Source organism: Quercus robur, chromosome 10 (genome assembly GCF_932294415.1).
Source record: "Quercus robur chromosome 10, dhQueRobu3.1, whole genome shotgun sequence".
Classification (NCBI taxonomy): Eukaryota; Viridiplantae; Streptophyta; class Magnoliopsida; order Fagales; family Fagaceae; genus Quercus; species Quercus robur.
In genome coordinates, this window is record NC_065543.1 from 11,276,194 (window position 1) to 11,294,803 (window position 18,610).

An 18,610-nucleotide genomic window follows, 5' to 3' on the forward strand; every position below is an offset into this window, starting at 1 on the left:
ATAAAAATCGAGTCTTTGAGACTCAATTTATAGGCTAAAATCGAGCCTCAAAGACTCGAGATGCTAATAAAAAGAATAGTTTTGAAACCTTAACTACTAACTAAATAGTTAGAAAAATTAAATTAGTTAACTAGATTCTTCCTATCTAAATGTCAACTATATTTTACCATAAAATTAAACAAACAATGTTAAATATTTAATTTAATAATACTATTTATAGCTTACATACGAACCACGACAACGATAAATATTCCTTTTTATTGGCAAATATATATCGTTCAACGTCAACCACTTGTCTTGTCTCCTTCATTTTTTTGAAAAAAAAAAAAAAAGAAGTAATAATAATAATAATAATAAAATGTTTGTACTTCCTTAACCAGAGCAACTGAAAACTGCCTCTCTACGAAGTACTAACTAGGACTCCTAGGAGTTTGGTCGAGGAGGAGGAGAAGCTAAAGTGACGTCAAGCCTAGAACTTCAAGTTAGTGCTTTTCTTTCTTTATTTTCTTATCACAATATTCTTCTTTCCCTTCATGATTTTTTTTTCTTCCTTTCTATATATGATTTCTACACATAAACTATTTAGTTTCCATTGTTTTTCCTCCATTCAAATAACTAATTCCTTATTTAAAAAATCGAAAATTGTTCATTATTTCTTTGTTTCAATTACATTCCCAATTGAGTAAAGTTTTTAACTTTTTTTTTTTTTGGTTAAGTTTTTAACTTTATGTCTTGGTTGTGGTGGTTTGTTTTGTTGTTCTATTTCCTCAACCCCCTCTGTTTGGTTTCTGAGAAAGGTGAGGAAGAGAAAAGAAGTGAGCTTTTGAAGCTTGGGATTTGTTTTCTTCTGGTTAAAGCGATTTTTAGGTGACCCAGTTGATATAAATGTAATAAGATTTGACAAATAACAGTGGAATGTAAAATAAGGCCCTGTTTGGTCACAATGAAAAAATTGAGGAAACGTTGAAGGTGTCAAAGTTTGGATTTGTATTGGTAATTTGGTATGTTGGAACATAAAAGGTCAACTGAATTCAGTCAAATATAGTTGTTTGAGGCTTAGTTCTGTTAGATTTTTATCCTGTTTCTTTGTATTGAGAGACAGTGGGAAAGGGAAAGGTTTTATGTTTCTTTCCCCTTTTCTTTTCTCTCTTGGTGTCCAAATGGGAATTTGATGTTGAAATTATTGCAAATTTGTTACTTTTTGATAGATTTTTCTAATTTATTAGGACTGGACATGTACCATTGTATATGTTGGTTGGTTCATCTTGACTGAGTAATGTAATATCTATTCTAGGTCTATACTGAATGTTTGATTAGCTAAACATTTTTTGGGATCCTTTATTTAGGGTAAAGTACACTTCTTCTTGCCTGAATACTTGTGCTCACAGGCAGCTACTTGCAGAGTTGCTCAGTTGGAAAAAGCAATTTTAAATTTTAAAAACTAGTGTGAATGAGAGCTCTAGCTCAATTAGTAGCTCCTCCCCTTGTAAAAATGGAAAATTATTAGGAATTCCCAAAATTCAGTGGCACGGTCCTCTCTCCTCTCACATTCAAAGTAAGTCCTAGCATCAATTTGAGAGGAAGGAGCACCACGTCACCCTACTTTGGAAGTGCCTAATAATTACTTTGTAAAAGTAAGGTGGAGTGCGAGGTCGTGGATTCAAGATCCACTGGTTTGTGTGTAATCACCAATCAAATAATAATAATAATAATGATGATGATGATGATGATGAAGAAAACTGTTTGGCTGTATGCTGCGTGAACTGCTAATGCCTATTAGACTCAGTTGAAATGGGAACAACAATATCCTACATGTTAGTAGGATATTAGTGCTCACTGCTCAGTGTTATGTCAAGTACCATTGAAACATGTACAAATAATGTACATATTTATGTAAATATGTATGTGTGTGTCTAATCAAAGGCCAATTGCCTTCTGGGTCTGTCTAGATGCCTCAACTATAACTACTTTTGCCTTGGATGTTCAGCAAATGATAAACTTATCCTATTGTCTTGCAGTGGATACAGAGCCCCTTGCAGAAGACAAAAATGTAATAGCAGACAGTTCTATAGGAGGTGAATCAGGTATATATGAAGTTGATGCTAATCAAGAACCATATGAGGGTATGCTGTTTGAATCTGAAGAAGCTGCCAAAGCATTTTATGATGAATATGCTAAGCGGTTAGGATTTTTAACACGAATTGTATCATCCCGAAAGTCAGAGCGTGATGGATCTATCATCTCTCGACGCCTTGCATGTAATAAAGAGGGATTTAATGTCAACAGTCAAAGGAGAGGGCAGGTCCGAATTAGAAAGCGAGAGAGCAAAAGGGAAGGTTGCATGGCAATGTTTTTGGTGAAGAGGGAGAAGCCTGGGAGATGGGTTGTCACAAAATTTGTGAGGGATCATAATCATCCTCTAGTTATTTCCTCAGAAAAGGGTCGACCAACTCCAGTAAGTTTCCTTAAAGTTGGTTATATAATTGCTTTTAGCCTTTTATTTACATGCTCTCTCATTCCTCGTCTCATTTTTTGAGAGTGTGTGTGTGTGTATTGCTATGATCTTTCAACTTGAAGACAGTAACCCACAAAATTGAACAGAAAGATCTTTTGGGATTTTTGTTTGTTATCTGAACAATGCAATTTTTTTTTTAACTATATTCATTTGTAAGCATCCCAGTATTGGGAAAAAAATGAAGGAAAAAGAAACCAGGGCGTTGGACCATAGGTTATAATTGCTTGTTAGTTTTGATAATTTTTCATTGAGCCTAACTTCATAAAAAGTTTTTGGGATCTTTATAAGTAATAGTTGTTAGGGATGCTAGCTTTTTACTCCTTTAACCTCTTTTGATTTTCAATGAAGAATGGAAAGAACAATATTTGGTCTTTGGTCTTCTTGTGTTTTGTGGTGAAACATTCCCTTATGATTGTGTGTACAGAAGATGGCAGTTCAATGGCTCCAATTTGTTTAATTCAAGTTTTAAGTGCAATATGATGTAAAATAAAGGTACATTATTTGATGGAACATCCTATTTAAAATTTAAATAAAATAAAATAAAAAATAAATATTAATAAATAAAAAAAGAAGAAAGAAAAGATTTTATAAGGTAACCTATTTGGTATTTGTCCATTGTGTTACATCTTGGTCAATATTGAAATCATTGGCTAGAATGATGTAAAATCTGTTGGCATTTCACTACTCTGTCTTTAATACTTCCTTCACTGAATAATTGGAAGCAATCTCAATTTTCCTGATCCTTCTAGTGTGTTCTTTTAGCCCATCATGAGTTGTGTCTGTTATAGCAATTGCATAAGTTTTAGTTTTCGTTCCTTTTTGTTGCAATGAAATTAACATTATTTTGATGAGAAATTTGTTTGGATCATTGTGGAGGGACGAGATGTTCCAAACTCCAAAATTGAGAGAATTTTTCATTTGGATAATATTTTATCTGAAGTGGTTTTAAAATTGGATTAGAGGTCATTAGTTGAAGTTAGCATAATAAAATCAACTTCAATTGGCTTCAATAAAAAATAAAGAAAATAAAATCAGCTGCCAGTCTCTTGCATGTCCTTAAGATGCTTTAGGGTCTTGTTTCTTTGCCAGGCAATTAAAAAGGAACCTGAATTTGCAGGTGAGAGAGGTGCTTTGTAAAATTAAGCTTTGATTATAAACCAGACAATAGATATTGTTGATTGTGCTTTTACTTTCTGCTCTATATTTTTGCTTGTCCTGTGTCTTGGTGATTGCATCTAATTCTTCTGCTCATTTCCTTATATTTGTACTTGCTTGACTTTAGATCTTAATTGATTTAACTTGTATATGAAACATTTCTTTCTTTCATCAATCTTTTGTCTTAGAGCATAACTTTGCAGTAGAAATGGTAAGAACAATATTTGGTCTGATTTTGGATGTGACTCTTAATAAGAAAGTATATAGCCAGCACAGCACTGTTTGAGCTTTTTGATTGATGTTTGTGTGTAGTCTTATAATGTATATGATTCATTAGATACTGGGTTAAATGTTCTGGAGGCCAATTCTTGGCATTCATCTACTATCTTGGTTTTGAATGATCCGAATGGTATATGAATTTTGATGTCATGTCATAGGATACTTACAAAAAAAATGTCACGTCATAGGATGAGAAAGATAGGAGAATTCGAGAGCTATCTTCTGAGCTGCATCGTGCGAATCAGCATTTGGCATCCTGTCGAGAACAGCTGCGTACATTTATGACATATGTTGAAGAACACACTGAATGCCTATCAAGAACAGTTGAAGATGTAGTTCACAGGATCAGGGAAGTTGAATCTGAAGACCAAAAGCCTAGTCAATACTCTTAGGATCTGACATTTTATTATAAAACCTCTATATATAATCTGTTCATATTATTGCAAAAAGAACAAAAACTTGCTGTTGTTAATAGAGGCAAGAATCAGCTAACTTCTTACGACTGTATAACCAACTTCATTGCAGCACGTTAACCACTGATTTGCTATGACTGCGCTTCTGTGCTCTAGTGTATGTAGATAATTTATAGGCTTCTACAATAGTTTTTAGAAGATGCATTTTTGTATTTTGTTTTGACCTTTACATTTCAATCTCTAAATACAGATCAATTAAGTACTACTTATTTACACTATTTCAAACCGAATTATTACATTTTTGTTGGTGTACAGCTACACCAAAAGCTTCTTCATGACAAAGTAGTCGTGATATTTTCCTGCATAAATGATGAATAACAGAATAAGCCACTGGGATGAGGTACTTGTTGGCAATGCTCATAACCTAAAAGCAGCATTCTTACTAGGAGGATCATCTTGGGCTAGGGGTAGGCAAAATGCAAAGTAACATTTGCCCATGGCAATGAGGAGAAAAAGCCATATCCACAAAGAGAGAGAGAGAGAGAGAGAGAGAGAGAGAGATGTCTCAATGAATGTACCAATTGTAAATATACCCAGAGATAAGCGTGAGAGATGCAAGTGGGATATTATCAACTTGAGGCTCAACCAACATGTAACTTTGCAAGTGAGGTTCAGTGAGCATTCTTGAATTATTCTTTTGAAAGCAATATTATAAGAAATTGATTGTCATAATTCTAATCATCGAGTATATACTATGAAGTGGGATTCAGTTAAATCAATTTAACAGAAGAAATTTATTATAGTCAAAAAAGGGGAATCTTGTCTCCACCACTAAACTTAATGATAAAAATAATCATTATCAAATAGATACCGTATATTCAAACATATATATATATATATATATAAAGTAGAAGCTACCAAGAAAAAAACCCCTCTACTATCTCCAAAAAAATAAAATATTTTAATAATTAGTTGTTCTAAAATCACATAATTTGTCATAACTTTTGTCACAATTTGTTGAAATTGTTAACTATGAGTGATGGAGGATCATTTTCACTCAAAAAAAAGAAAAAAATCACTTTTCCTTTGTCACTCGCAAAAATAACAAAAATTATGACATAAAAGTTGTATACCAACCTTAGAATTCCCTTTTATTATTTTGGATGATAAACCTTTAGTATGTTTTTTCCAATATTACTTTTTACTTCTTTACTCTTTTATTAAGTAAATCATACTTACTACTGCACACCCTTGGTGCAGTGATCATTTCACAACAATAAATGCTTGTAGGATGTGGGGGGCAAGGGCCGAGATTCAAGTTTTCAGGAGGGAATTTCACACACATATACACTTAGATTAGATTAGAGTAGAAATTCTATCTTGTAAAAAAAAAAAAAAAAAAAAAAGTAAATCATACTTAAATCTAAATATATTCTAGTTAGATATTAAAATCTTAAATTGGATTAGTTAAGATAAATATCAACCACTTGGCTATAAAATTTCAACCCTTCTAAAACATCATTTATTACAATTTGTTGAAGTGATCAACATTAAATAATAAATAATCACTTGTTCATAGATCCACCATTTATTCTACATCATTCACAATCGATAACATCGGAATTGCGGCAACACCCCAGACACAAAAATTGTGTCCCTAGATTTTCTCAAATCATTCTGAGTGACTGAAGTCTGAAACCTTAAAATTAAACGTACATAGGATTCTGATTATTTGTGCAGGTTCCCATTTATTCATTATTAACTGTACTTAAGTTGTTTTTTGAGGTTGTGCAAGTACTTAACCGACCCTACAAATAGTCATCGCAGAAGGACCAAAATATGTCAACCCCTTTTCTGTGATGCTTCCACTTCCACTCTGCTTCAACTTGGAGCTCAACACTGAAAAGTACCTTGCCAAATTCAAACCCCCACTGAGCTAGCGCACCAAATCTATCTACTCCTGTGGTTTCCAATATTTTCATTCTCATTTTCTACTTCTTACTGTTACTGAAAGTGTTTGCTACACTTGGAAGATGGATTTAGAAGTTGGAACCTCACATTCTTGATCTTTTACATCGAAATGTGGCGCCTTTTGCCTTGAAGAAATCAAACTCAGTGGTATGCTTTTGTCACTTTTTAGAATATAGTAAACATATAATTCCTTGTAGAAATTTGTAATGGAAGGTTTGGTTGTGAACCCAATTTTAATATTTAGACTAAGATACATAAATGTAAAGATGGAAAGATTGGAAAAGAACCCACTTCGTGGATCCGCATGAATCTTACTTGAGTTGAAAATTTTTGGGAAAACATTGAAATCTTCATTGTTTAGAATGGGAAAGCTGGTCTGTAGTTAAAGAAATTCTGAATTTTGATTGAAATTGGGTCATGTGAGTAATATTAGATAATGTAAATAGATTATGGATTTTTTACTTGATTGAGTCAACGTGTGGAGTGAGCTGAATGTACTGGTATTTGTTAACACGGATATAAGTGTTGTTTTGGCACATACATTGCGTATATAGGTACAAAAAATCCCCAAAAGTTTGCATATTTACTATAATGTAAATAGGCTGTCTGTAGACATATGTGAACAAGGCATATAGAGAACATGATAATAGTTCAAAAAACTACTTGTTGATACATTGTTTAACAAAAAGGATAATATCTTTTTTGGATTGATATGATAGGATTGGAAACTTGTGGCATCCACTCTATGATAATCGCTCTTGACCATTAAACCAAGGCACCAATTGGTTTCTTTTTTATGTAGGCGAGATTTGAACTCAAACCCCTTATTTGATAACAAAAGACTTTGCCAGTTGAGTTAACTAGAATCGACAAGAATAACTTTGTCAGTCAAAGGCCATTGTTACTTAGTAAAAGTGAACACTTATTTAAGTGTCAGAATAGACATCATTAACCATAATTTTGATGACACTTCTGACATGGCAAGTCTTGTGAGGGAGGAATGTCCAATATATCTTAGTAACATGCATTAGGCATGAAGACAGCAAAGACCTTGGACCCATCAGCTTTCATTGTCTTCATACATAAAGACATCGATTAGGCACCCTTCATCTAGTGAGAAATGACTCCCATTTAGCTCAGCTAGTGTGACATAAAGTATCTCGAATATACTTACATTAATACGCACTTGATTTCCATATTCTACATTAAACATGTCAAAAGGTTGGATAGTTTTCTAAGAAGATGTATAACTAGAAATCATCTGATAAGGTTTTTCCTTGCATTTGATCACCCATATAAGAGAAGGTAGCTGTCTTGTTACCATTATTTTATTTCTATGTGTATCTGATTTCATAAAATTTGAGGGCTATCAATAATTTTACTTTAATCTTTAACTTGTCTCATATTCTGGAGGGTGCAGTGGAAGTATTAACTACTGCATCTTCTTTTCTGCTGCAATTGTTTTAGGATTTTTCTCTTTGATGTTGCTTAATTCCATAAACTTTTCAATTTCTGGTAGGTTGATAATGGCAAGCCCCTCTGGTCATGGATATAAATCAAACAGAAATTACAGGCAGTGGCTAACTGAAACTTTTGATGGTCATGAAACAGCAGATGATGAGTTATCAGATAATCTGGATGGAAATGATAACATAATTCAACCATCTCTTCAGGCTTTTTCTTTAACTTCAGAACCTTTAGAACCATTTATTGGCATGGAGTTTGAATCAGCCGAGGATGCTAGAGAATTTTATGAGATGTATGGTAGGCGTATGGGATTTACCATACGAAATAATCGTACACGCCGTTCACTTAAAGATAATTCAATAATTGGTCGGGAATTTGTTTGCTCAAAAGAAGGTTTTCGTTTAAAAAAGTATGAAAATAGAGAAAAAAGAGCTCTTCCATCACGTCCAGCCACTAGAGAGGGATGCAATGCAATGATGAGGATAGCTGCAAAGGATGGGGGAAAGTGGGCTGTATATGGTTTTGTGCAAGAACATAATCATGAGCTGAATCCTAGCAAAATTCCACCTCGAAGATCACATAGATTAGCATTCAGTGAGGTATGCTTGCGGGTTATGTCTATAGAAGAGTTTGCTTATTGTTTTTGTCTATATTGTTTCCCATGAGTTCTTGAGAAATGAAATTCTAATTTCATCACTATATCACATATTTGACATCTAAAACTGGGTAGAATGGAATTAAATGGACCAGAAAATGTTTGTGTATTGAAAGATTTAAATGCAAAGAATGTTTAGGTCATGGGAATGACTGGGGATGAGTGGTAATGCAAAATGAAAATGAAGGAATCTCTACATTATGAAATCTAGGAGCAGTATGAAGGATGTGTTCAAAAAGCAAGTAATAATGGCTTGGCCATATGCATGAAGAGTAGTGGCTACTCAAGTGAGATGATATATGTGTGCTATCACAAATGGGTAGATGTTTGCACATTTGTCTAGCACCATTACAGGCATATATTAGAGTCACCCATCCAACAAAGGCTTCTTTAAGTGCAAATAATTGGTCTTGAGTACCCATAGTCTCCTTGGGAGTTAGAAATACTCCTTTTAAGGTGGGCTTGGGGCTTACAGCTATAAGGCTTTTATCTACTCCCCTCCTTCTCCTTAGCAAACATCAACAACAACAAAAATAAAAAATAAAAAGTACTTATAATCTCCATCCCACCCTTCCAATGGTATGCATGCACCGTTCCTATGGTTATATATTGCATGTTGCTAACTTTTGCTTCATGATGGTGGGAGGTTTTGTTTGCCTGCATGTTGTTATCCCCTTATTCAGCAATTCATATGATTCTTAAGGTCATTTTATGTTTAGTGGGCATGGAATAATATCCATCCGGATGATATTTTATGATGCCCGTGGTTCAAAGCTGATTTGATCTTAGATTCTAGTTGCCTAAACAATTGATTGCTTAAAAGTTATGACATGAACAATAAAAGGGAAGAAAATGATTTGGGGAAATTGCTATTTTTGGTATAAACTGGTGACTATCTTCTCCCTTCATGCGTGCTTCTGGTTGGATACTCAGGAACCATTTACTACCCATTTTCTTCTTGGTTCATAAGTTGGTTGGATTTGGTCACAGATTAGACCAAGTTCAAGATGTGCTTGGTTGGACTAATCAAGTTGTGAGCTCAACCCCCAATAAATATTTTGTCATGCACCTTTTTGTTCATGTCTCCTATCTTGAATTAGTAATTCCTGTAGTTTTCTATAAGCTTGAGTTCCACAGGGTCTACTATATCTAATTTCTCTCTTTGCAGGATGAGAAAGATTTAAAAATCCGGGAACTAACCACAGAGCTTCATCGTGAGAAAAAGAAATCTGCAGCTTATCAGCAGCAACTACAGTTGGTTTTGAAATATGTTGAGGAGTATACTCAGAGGCTGTCATTAAAAATTGAAGTGGTTGAAAACAATATGACAGAACTTGAATCTGAGGAGCAAGACAGTGCACAATCTGACTAGAGTAATATTTGAACCATATCTATTGTTAAACATGACCTGCATATACTTTCTCTTATTAAATGGATAAGTTCCTTTGACAACTTCAGATTCTCTTTAAATAGATCTTTCTGCCTCTAGGGCTGGCTGGCTAGCGGCTACATTCTAGTAAGGTCTGCGGAAGTTATTTTATAATGCTTTCCAGGCAAGCTTATGATTCACCTATGAACCTTTTTCTTAATAGTAAACTTTATAGAGCAGTTATTGTATGTTCTTGTAAGCATTCTAATAGTAGATGTGCTTCCATTACTCAATGCATTTTTTGTGCAAGATCTTGGTGCCACCCTAATGTTGCAGATTGTTTTTGTTCTTGAGGTTCGGGCATCAATAACATTTAAAAAATATAAAGCTTAAGAAGACTTCCCCTTGGTCCCCCTATCAAATGCTCCAGAAAAGTACATGTCCAAGCATTATGTTTTTACAATAGCTTCAATGGTTCGGATAAGGCTGTGTTGAGTTTTAAGCTGAAAAGAGATCCCGTATTTATCTGAATTCTGAGATTAAAATTATCAGATTGAGTAATTTTTTGAGATTTGTATTGTCCCATTTTTCTTTTAATAATTTGTGTAGAGTGATGGACACACATCTTATTAAGTTTCAGACTTCTAGACATTGAATTTCTGGAATGACCAGTAGCAATCATTTTGGCAACTGGCACCAGTTGTTTTCTTGAAGTTGCTTGTATGAATCACAAGGTTGCTTTTTTATATTCCTTCTTGCAGTCAACTGCATGATTCATATATATGCAAATTTTAATTTCAGGTAGATTCTTGTTTCCTGTTCAGTATGTTTTCATTTGGGTATTGGATAATTTTTACACCAGATATATTTCAGGCAAGTACTTATCTGTGCAGACTGCTGAATTGCTGATGCATACTATGGCGAGCATGATTAGATCTTCGTACTAATGGGATCCCAGTTCTAAGAATATATGTTAAATGCATATTGATGCACTCCTTCACATCCTTTCTAGCTTCCACAGGTAGTAGCTTCTCAGCTATGGATGCATTGTCATTGCGGTACCAGCTGATGGCTCTAATCCAAGACTCTTGAGATGACTTAGGTGTGATGTGCCAGAATAGAACAATGGAAGGCATTTTGTACATTTTCATCCATGCGGGTGCATGACTTCCGCTTTCTCTTTTCTTATTCATTTTCTTTTTCCATTGTTTGCTTTCTCCACACCTGCAATAGAAGAACATAAACTCGATGAACAGCAGAGTCTGCTGGTTGTGGATCCCCTGAGCATTTGCGTCGAGAAACTTGTGTTTCTGTAATTCTTGAGTTGTATACTTCATTTTACCTCATTGTTTTGTGCCAAATAAATACGGCTCTAAGCAGAGGAGAGTTCTTAGATGGCCAAAAAAAGGGGGGTTTACCTTGATAGCTTTTCTATTTGATTAATTTGCATTTGAATTAGGTGCCCTGATTAGATCTTTTAAAATAAATTTGGCTGCAAATGCATGGTCAAAGACATTTTTAGAAATGGTTCTTTCGTAAATAGAAACAAACATTTCTATTTACGAAAGGCGGACTTGCCTTGCTACTTTATTATTTATTCCCCTGTCGATTCTTTCTACAGTCTAATGTCAAGCCCTCCTAATTCCTAACAAACATTTCTTTCATCTAAGAACTGCAGAGGTCCAAAAAGTCCAAACCAACCATTACAAAGCATATTTGAGCATAAAAAATTCAAAAGGTTAGCTTTCGTTTGCTCTACCTAATGTTTTTCCACAACTGACTGGAAATTCAAGAAACTCCTTATTCAATCAGTGGATGAGATGCTACATAAAATCAATAAAAGTGACAGCCACACGGCTTAGTATATAATCATATTAAAATAGTCATTAAAATATTAATAATTTTGAAATGGGCTTAATGCTTTTTAAACCCAACTGAAGAAAAAAATCAATAAAAGTGACGCCACACAGATTAGAAAGAAATTATATACAAAAAAAGTAGTAATCATATTGAAATGTATCTAATTTCTTTAAACACAATTGAAGAAATCTTCAATGATATAGGTGAAGCATGTATTTTAATAATTATAAATCATGTAATTTAAAAATATACATATATGTTTGAGCAAAAGGGGAAAAGCATTTTTCCCCCTTATCTTTGAGGTAGTTCACAAATTTTCTTCTAAACTTTAAAACCAACCAATTTTTTCCTAAAGTTTTGGAAATGAGCAAATGCCCTCTTACTGTTGTACTCTTAGATAAATCCTAACAAAATTTGTTGATTCCTAAAATATTTCATTGTGCAATGTCTAAAATACCCCCAATTAGTATATTAAAATCCTAAAATTAGCCCTTTCTTCTTTTCACCACAACCACCACCACAAATGGACCACAACTGCATTTACGACCCCTCACCCTCCTCTACCTCTTTCAAACAAAAACTCAAGTCCTCCCTATGTTGCTTCCACAAGCACCACCATCATGAATCCTTGAATCTCGACACAAACAATAAGCAGTCGAGGTTGTTCCATGGCACACACTCTCACATTGGTAATTGCGTTTAAGTTGACTTTAAGGACTTTATTTAGATCGGGTGAGACTCAAACCAAAACAGTGCATTATGGGGTGGTGAAGAGTAACAAAAATACAATAGAAAGTGAAACAAACAAGACCACATATCATTGATGTTTGGTTGTTTACTACTTCTAGACTACTAATCTAATACAAAGTAAAAAGAAATCATGGGGATATTTTCAAATTTCAAACTTAGAAATCACACACAAACAATCATAATGGACGATACATGGAAAATGCGTCATTTTGAATGCTTGAAAGTTGAGGAATTGTGGTTGTATGTGCGACGGTGGTGGTGGTGGTGAAAAGACGGAAAAACATATTTTTAGAGATTTTAATCAAGGTGGTCGATACCGTACCGATACGTATATCGATATCGAAACGCCAACATTTCGTACCGGTTTAAATACCGGTCATACCGGCCGATTTTGGGCATTACTGGTTGGTACAGAAAAAAAACCTCTTTTTTTTTTTTTTTTAGTTTTGTAATTTTTGAATTTTTGTAAAGGCAAAATGGTAACTTATTTGCATTAACTTATTAGTATTATTTGTAATCTTAGTATGCAATGAACAAAAATAAGTTTTCTATTTTTTATATTGTTTTTTTTTTTCTTTTAATTGATGCTAAAGTCTAAAACCATGAATAATTTGTTTTGAATTGAGGTAATGTTTTATGATAAATTGTTATATTTATTATATAACACACACACAGATATATATATATATATACATATATATTTATAAATATAAAAAATAACAGTAAATTCAAAACGGTACACCGGTATTGACTAATACCAAAATATATCGTTCCACTAGTCAAATCGGTACAGCCTCCGGTATGAGATTGACTTCCTTGATTTTAATATTACGTTAGGGTATTTTAGACATTACACAATAAAATATTTCAAGGATCAAAAGATTTTATTAAGGTTTAACTGAATTTGGGTGTTTGCTTATTTCCAAAACTTAAGAGAAAAATTGCTCGGTTTTTAAGCTTAGGGGGGAAATTATGAACTACACCAATTATATAGGTTTCCCCAATTTTATTTTTGTTAAAAATGTTAGTTGATATTTTTTATTTTATCTTATTTTTTACAGTATATTACAAAATATACCCCTAAAGTTTAAGTATGTTTGGATTTTACTCCCTGAAATTTTAAAATTTGAATTTAACCTCTAAAATTTTATTCTATTTGTATCAGCAGCCCCTCTATGACTCTATCCATATATTTTCCATAGTTCCACGTAAACTTGCCATGTGAGTTTAATTTGTTCATTAAAATGATGCCAAATTATTTTGTAACCTAAAAAAATTAAAAAAAATTGAACATGGCATGGCATAATAAAAAGGCTTCACATCATTTTATTTGATCATTTAACAGAAAATTTATATTAATGATGTGTTTGGATACCGTTTATTTTGCTAAAACTGAAAAACTATTACTGAAAGTATAGTAGATAAAGGTAAAAGTTAGTTGAAATAGTATATTAAGGCGCATGAATAGTGCAAAAAAGTGCAGTGGAGCCCATAAATAGTAGCAAAAATAAACTGAATAGTGAAATAATTTTAATTTTTCATTCTAACCCAAACGCACACTAAGAATCTGTTTGGGATTCACTTATTTTACTGAAACTGAAATTTTTTTTGCTGAAAGTACTGTAGATAAATCTAAAAATTAACTAAAATAGTATAGTAGAATTCATAAATAATTAAAAAAAAAAAAAATGTAATAAGATTTATAAATAATAACAAAAATAAACTAAATTATAAAATAAATTGACTTTTTAAACATGAGCCAAACTCGTGCCAAGTAACTTCATGCTGTAAATTCAAACACTCTCAAAACGTAGTCAGCAATTTAACCTATTTTTAATTTTCTCTTGCTTGCTTGGCGAAAGACAAAAAAAAAAACACACACACGCGCGCGCACAAACAGAGGAATTTTAATAATGTCAACGCACTTTATTGGCGATTGGACCACACACGCAATAAAACGACGGATCACATCAGCTAGCCTATCACTATCACACACGCGCACACACACAGACACAAAACCAACAACCTTCGTGTCCGTACACTCACTTTCTCCACTGTGGACCCCAGCTCGGACCTGGCCCCACCACTTCTCTCTCTCTCTCTCTCTGTGTGCAAAAACAAACGAAACCAAACTCCCCAACATAGAAGAAGAAGAAGAAGCAGATCGAGCAAGACAAGAACAGAACACAGAAAGACAGAAGTCAGAAGAACAACCTCAAAACTCCTCTACTTCTTTCCACCATGCACGCTTCAATCTCGATCTAGGACTTGCCCTTTCCACTCGGTGAGTTCATCAACTCAAATACCAGTTTTTGTTTTCTTCTTCTTCTTTGAATGGCACACTCTTTTTTCTTTTCCTTAATGAGCTGACTTTCTAATCTTGCCCAAGATATGTATTAGTTATTTCTTATACCCAAAAGAAAATCACCATTTTTTTTGGGGCTAAATTTTCCTATCCATTGGAATATTTAGGCAAAACATAATTTGAGTTGAGAAAAGTTACTTTTTGATACCGGGGTTTATTGTAACTATCCACCATGAACTATAGGATTATTTGTAATGTCCATCCTAAACTATAAATTTTTGTGATCAATATATATTCAATACCCAGATTGGAGATCAGTTTACCAGTCAAAATTAGTGTTGAAATTACCAAATTAGTGGGCTGGTTTATGTGGTAGTGTGCACTAATGTATCAAAATTAATTTGTAATGTTCACTCAAGTGGACCTTTCTAAATTTTGCATTTTAATACTGATATTAGATATTGGGGTGGGCATTGCAAGTTAATCTTGAATTAAGGTGTTGATATTGCAAAAATAATTGTGGGTTAGGGTGGAAATTGTAAATGAGTCAATGACCATGTAGGTTAGTGTCAATACTCAATAGCTACATTGAATCCTTAATACCAGAATCGCTTAGCTTCCAATTAGCCCTGAAATGACCACCTTTAAGTCTTATAAGATTTTGAGACGATTTTAGTAGTTCTGTTTGTCCCACTAGTAGAGGTCTACTCATGATTGAAACCTTATTTTGTCATATAATTCAGGTAATTGAAAAATTGATAGTTGTTTCAGCGTTAATAAGTTTTGCATATTTTCAATAATAACTAAATCAAAATCTTATCATTTATGACTTTATTCTCTCTAAAAGATCAATGAATACAAATCATCCTCAATAACTTTCCTGATGTCTTTTACATTCTAATTTGAAGTATTACTTGTGAATTGTCAATGTGTTTTTCATTGTTTCCTTGTCCTATATAAGTTTCTATCCTTTGGTTCTCTTCTTGCATGCTTAATATGTTACCATGACCATTTTACTGTTAATAAATTTTTGTGTGCAATGAAAGATCATTGAAACATTGCATCATCAAAAAATTACCTTGACGCCTTTGTCATCCCCTAACTTCATTATCATTACAGATGCTGTTGGAGCAGAAAGAACTGAGCATTGATTTTTAAAGACATTTTTTTTTTTCAAAAAAAATGAGGATCAAGAAATTAACTGTAGTAAAAGTGTAGCTAGGTTTACATGTTGAATGCAATTTTTCTCTAGATTTTTTTTGTGTGGGCAGCTTGATATTACATTTAGAATGACCCTTTTGATTTCTACTGTAGGAGGATGATGGATAATGAACCTCATCAGGGATTTGACTTAGATGACAGTGACCTAGATTTGCAAGCTGAAACATATGAGAAGCATATAAGGATAGAAGATGGGCTTCCAAACAACTTAAACTTGTGTGTAGGTGAAGATGACAGGGTGTCAGATCAATCTGTTGGAGATTTACCTATGAATGCAGAAGCTTTAGAACCATACATAGGCATGGAGTTCAATTCAAGAGATGAAGCTAGAGAATTTTATGTTACCTATGGTAGGCGCACTGGTTTCACTGTACGTATACACCATAACCGTCGTTCACGAGTGAACAATCAGGTTATTGGTCAAGATTTTGTTTGTTCAAAAGAAGGCTTTCGTGCAAAAAAGTATGTTTATAGAAAAGACAGAGTTCTTCCTCCACCCCCTGTTACCCGAGAGGGCTGTCAGGCAATGATAAGGCTAGCTTTAAGGGATGGAGTGAAGTGGGTTGTCACCAAATTTGTGAAAGAGCATAATCATAAACTAATGAGTCCCAGTAAAGTCCCATGGCGGGGATCAGGAAAGCACTTAGTTAGTGAGGTATGTTTGAGATTGATATTTATAATATTATCACTACTTGAACTCAAGAAACTATTGAGTCCTGGTAAATTTCCCCGGAAGGGATCCCAAAAGCTCTCAGTGAGGAGTTTGAGATTGATATCTTAGTATCTGACTATACTTGATACAATATTATTGCAGTTGATTTGCTGATCCATGTTTTTTGAATGAGTTACGGTGGTAAGATTATTAATTTATTACCATGCACAGGGAGCATCAAGCCTGATCTTGCTGTGTGTTGGTCATTACAACCAATTACAGCCAAGACCTATATGAAGGCCATAGTTATGGTTTTGACTAATTTTATTATGTTTACATTTGAAGCGCCATCATAGAAAAACTCAATGATTGAATTTGGGTTTTGGAAGTGGGTCTGCCATTGTCTGGTCTACACTCAGGAATTTAATCTAAATCTTGATGCTAAAATGGCTTGCCTGGTTTGTTTTACATATCTTTTGACAAAAATTTAACACCACCACCCCCCCCACCCCCAAAAAAAAAAAAAGATGAAAAAGTCACATGCTTAAGTTGGATTCCTCTATTTAATTGAGGCTAACAATTGGGTGGTATTGAAGTAATTTTAAATTTTCGAGGTTCATTGGTCAAGTAGAAACTCAAGAGACTTAACTGAAATATTGTCCAATCACGGGGTATTGAAATACAATAAAACCCTCTGAACTCCACACAAAGACTCAAACCCCCAATGTGAATTAATATGTCACAACTAGCAGGAATCACTGAAAATAGATTGAATCTTGTACATGCTCAGTGTGAATTCTATCTTCAACTGGACTGGATATTTCTGCTATTTCTTATGTCCAGGGTTTTAAATTTGTTGTTTCTTGATTTATCAGTAATGCTTTAGCCATTGCAATGTCATATGTAGCAAACCCAATTATTCACCTTTTTTGCAGGATGAGAAAGATAAGAGAATCCGTGAGCTGTCCCTTGAGTTGTATAATGAGAAGCAAAAGTGTAAGCGTCGATGTGCTGCATATGAAGAACAATTAAACATGATTTTGAAAGATTTGGAACAACACACAGAACACATATCCAAAAAAGTCGCTGATATAGTTCAAAGCATTAAAGATATTGAGGAAGAACAATCGGAAGCTGATAGTGGATAGAGTTAATGCAGCTTGAACTGTATCTTCCCTCAATCCTGGTTTTTCCCTGGATTATTTGATTAAGCCCAATAATCCTATTCACGAGCCATAGGTCAATTAGCATACCCGCTTCACCTGTTATTCATCATGGAAGTGGATAAAGATCAAGGACCTAAAAGTCAATTAATTGTTATGAGAAAATCAGTTTGAGTGTTGACGTCCTGGCACAACATGCTTGATCTCATCAATGTTTTGCAGTATAGCATGAGTAATTATTCTTCTTGGAGAATTGCTGAATCATTATTTGCAGAATTGGGGTATATTGTCTTGGCCAAAGAGCCGAGAAAGGTACAAGCATACTATCATTCTTATGTAAAACTTTTTTTTTTTTTTTTTAATTTGATTAGTTGTACAATTTTTTGCTCATTGATGTAACTGTACGTTTTCATGTTAAATATGTTGATAAAGAATTTTGTGTAATTTTCCCTATGGATTGCACTTGCAGTGAGGTTGAGCTAGCAATGGAGAAAGTATTATTTGCCTGTACTAAGAGTCATTTTCCTTTATGGTGAATGGTTGAATTTTGGGTACTTAAAGCACTTTTAGATGTATGAGATCTGGGGCTTGTGGGCTCAGAATATGGATTTCAGTACTTGCTAGTTAGTTTACACCTTTGGTTATCCAGCCAAAAAAGAAAAAATATACACCTTTGAGTTATGGTTTGTCCTGCAAGTGTGATATAATAATCGTTGTATCAATTTCTACCCTTGAATAGTGGTTTTAATCTGTATGAAACAAGGAATATAGGTTCATGCTAATACTATAATTTTCTGTGAAGCCAGCGACCTATTCATGCCACTGTGCCAGTCAC

The 18,610-nt window shown here is 33.8% G+C and overlaps 2 protein-coding genes across 8 annotated transcripts; both read left to right on the forward strand.

Moving 5' to 3' along the window:
- Positions 1–324: 324 nt before the first annotated feature.
- On the forward strand, positions 325–11,170 carry LOC126701900 (protein FAR1-RELATED SEQUENCE 5-like). 7 transcript variants are annotated; one of them, XM_050400338.1, is made up of 5 exons: positions 6,001–6,480; positions 7,853–8,399; positions 9,624–9,828; positions 10,586–10,625; positions 10,718–11,170. In XM_050400338.1, exons 2-3 carry the CDS (start codon positions 7,860–7,862, stop codon positions 9,825–9,827), a joined length of 744 nt encoding a protein of 247 aa, XP_050256295.1. In that variant the 5' UTR covers positions 6,001–6,480; positions 7,853–7,859; the 3' UTR covers position 9,828; positions 10,586–10,625; positions 10,718–11,170. The 7 variants fall into 7 exon arrangements, with proteins under 7 accessions (XP_050256297.1, XP_050256298.1, XP_050256296.1 ...); XM_050400337.1 differs by having other exon boundaries at positions 10,586–11,170; XM_050400336.1 differs by lacking the exon at positions 10,586–10,625 and having other exon boundaries at positions 6,002–6,480.
- Positions 11,171–14,528: 3,358 nt separating this feature from the next.
- LOC126702671 (protein FAR1-RELATED SEQUENCE 5-like) lies at positions 14,529–18,289 on the forward strand. Its single transcript, XM_050401481.1, has 3 exons — positions 14,529–14,718; positions 16,054–16,615; positions 17,548–18,289. The coding sequence occupies exons 2-3, from the start codon at positions 16,058–16,060 to the stop codon at positions 17,758–17,760; spliced, it is 771 nt and encodes a 256-aa protein (XP_050257438.1). The 5' UTR covers positions 14,529–14,718; positions 16,054–16,057; the 3' UTR covers positions 17,761–18,289.
- The last annotated feature ends 321 nt before the right edge of the window (positions 18,290–18,610 follow it).

What these genes read in the sequence shown, in the direction of transcription:
- LOC126701900 (XM_050400337.1), top strand. Translation starts at nt 7,860, where the DNA reads ATGGCAAGCCCCTCTGGTCATGGATATAAATCAAACAGAAATTACAGG. An exon ending in ATAGATTAGCATTCAGTGAG is followed by an intron (nt 8,400 to 9,623) that starts GTATGCTTGCGG and finishes CTCTCTTTGCAG; the next exon opens with GATGAGAAAGATTTAAAAAT.
- LOC126702671 (XM_050401481.1), top strand. Translation starts at nt 16,058, where the DNA reads ATGATGGATAATGAACCTCATCAGGGATTTGACTTAGATGACAGTGAC. An exon ending in GAAAGCACTTAGTTAGTGAG is followed by an intron (nt 16,616 to 17,547) that starts GTATGTTTGAGA and finishes CCTTTTTTGCAG; the next exon opens with GATGAGAAAGATAAGAGAAT.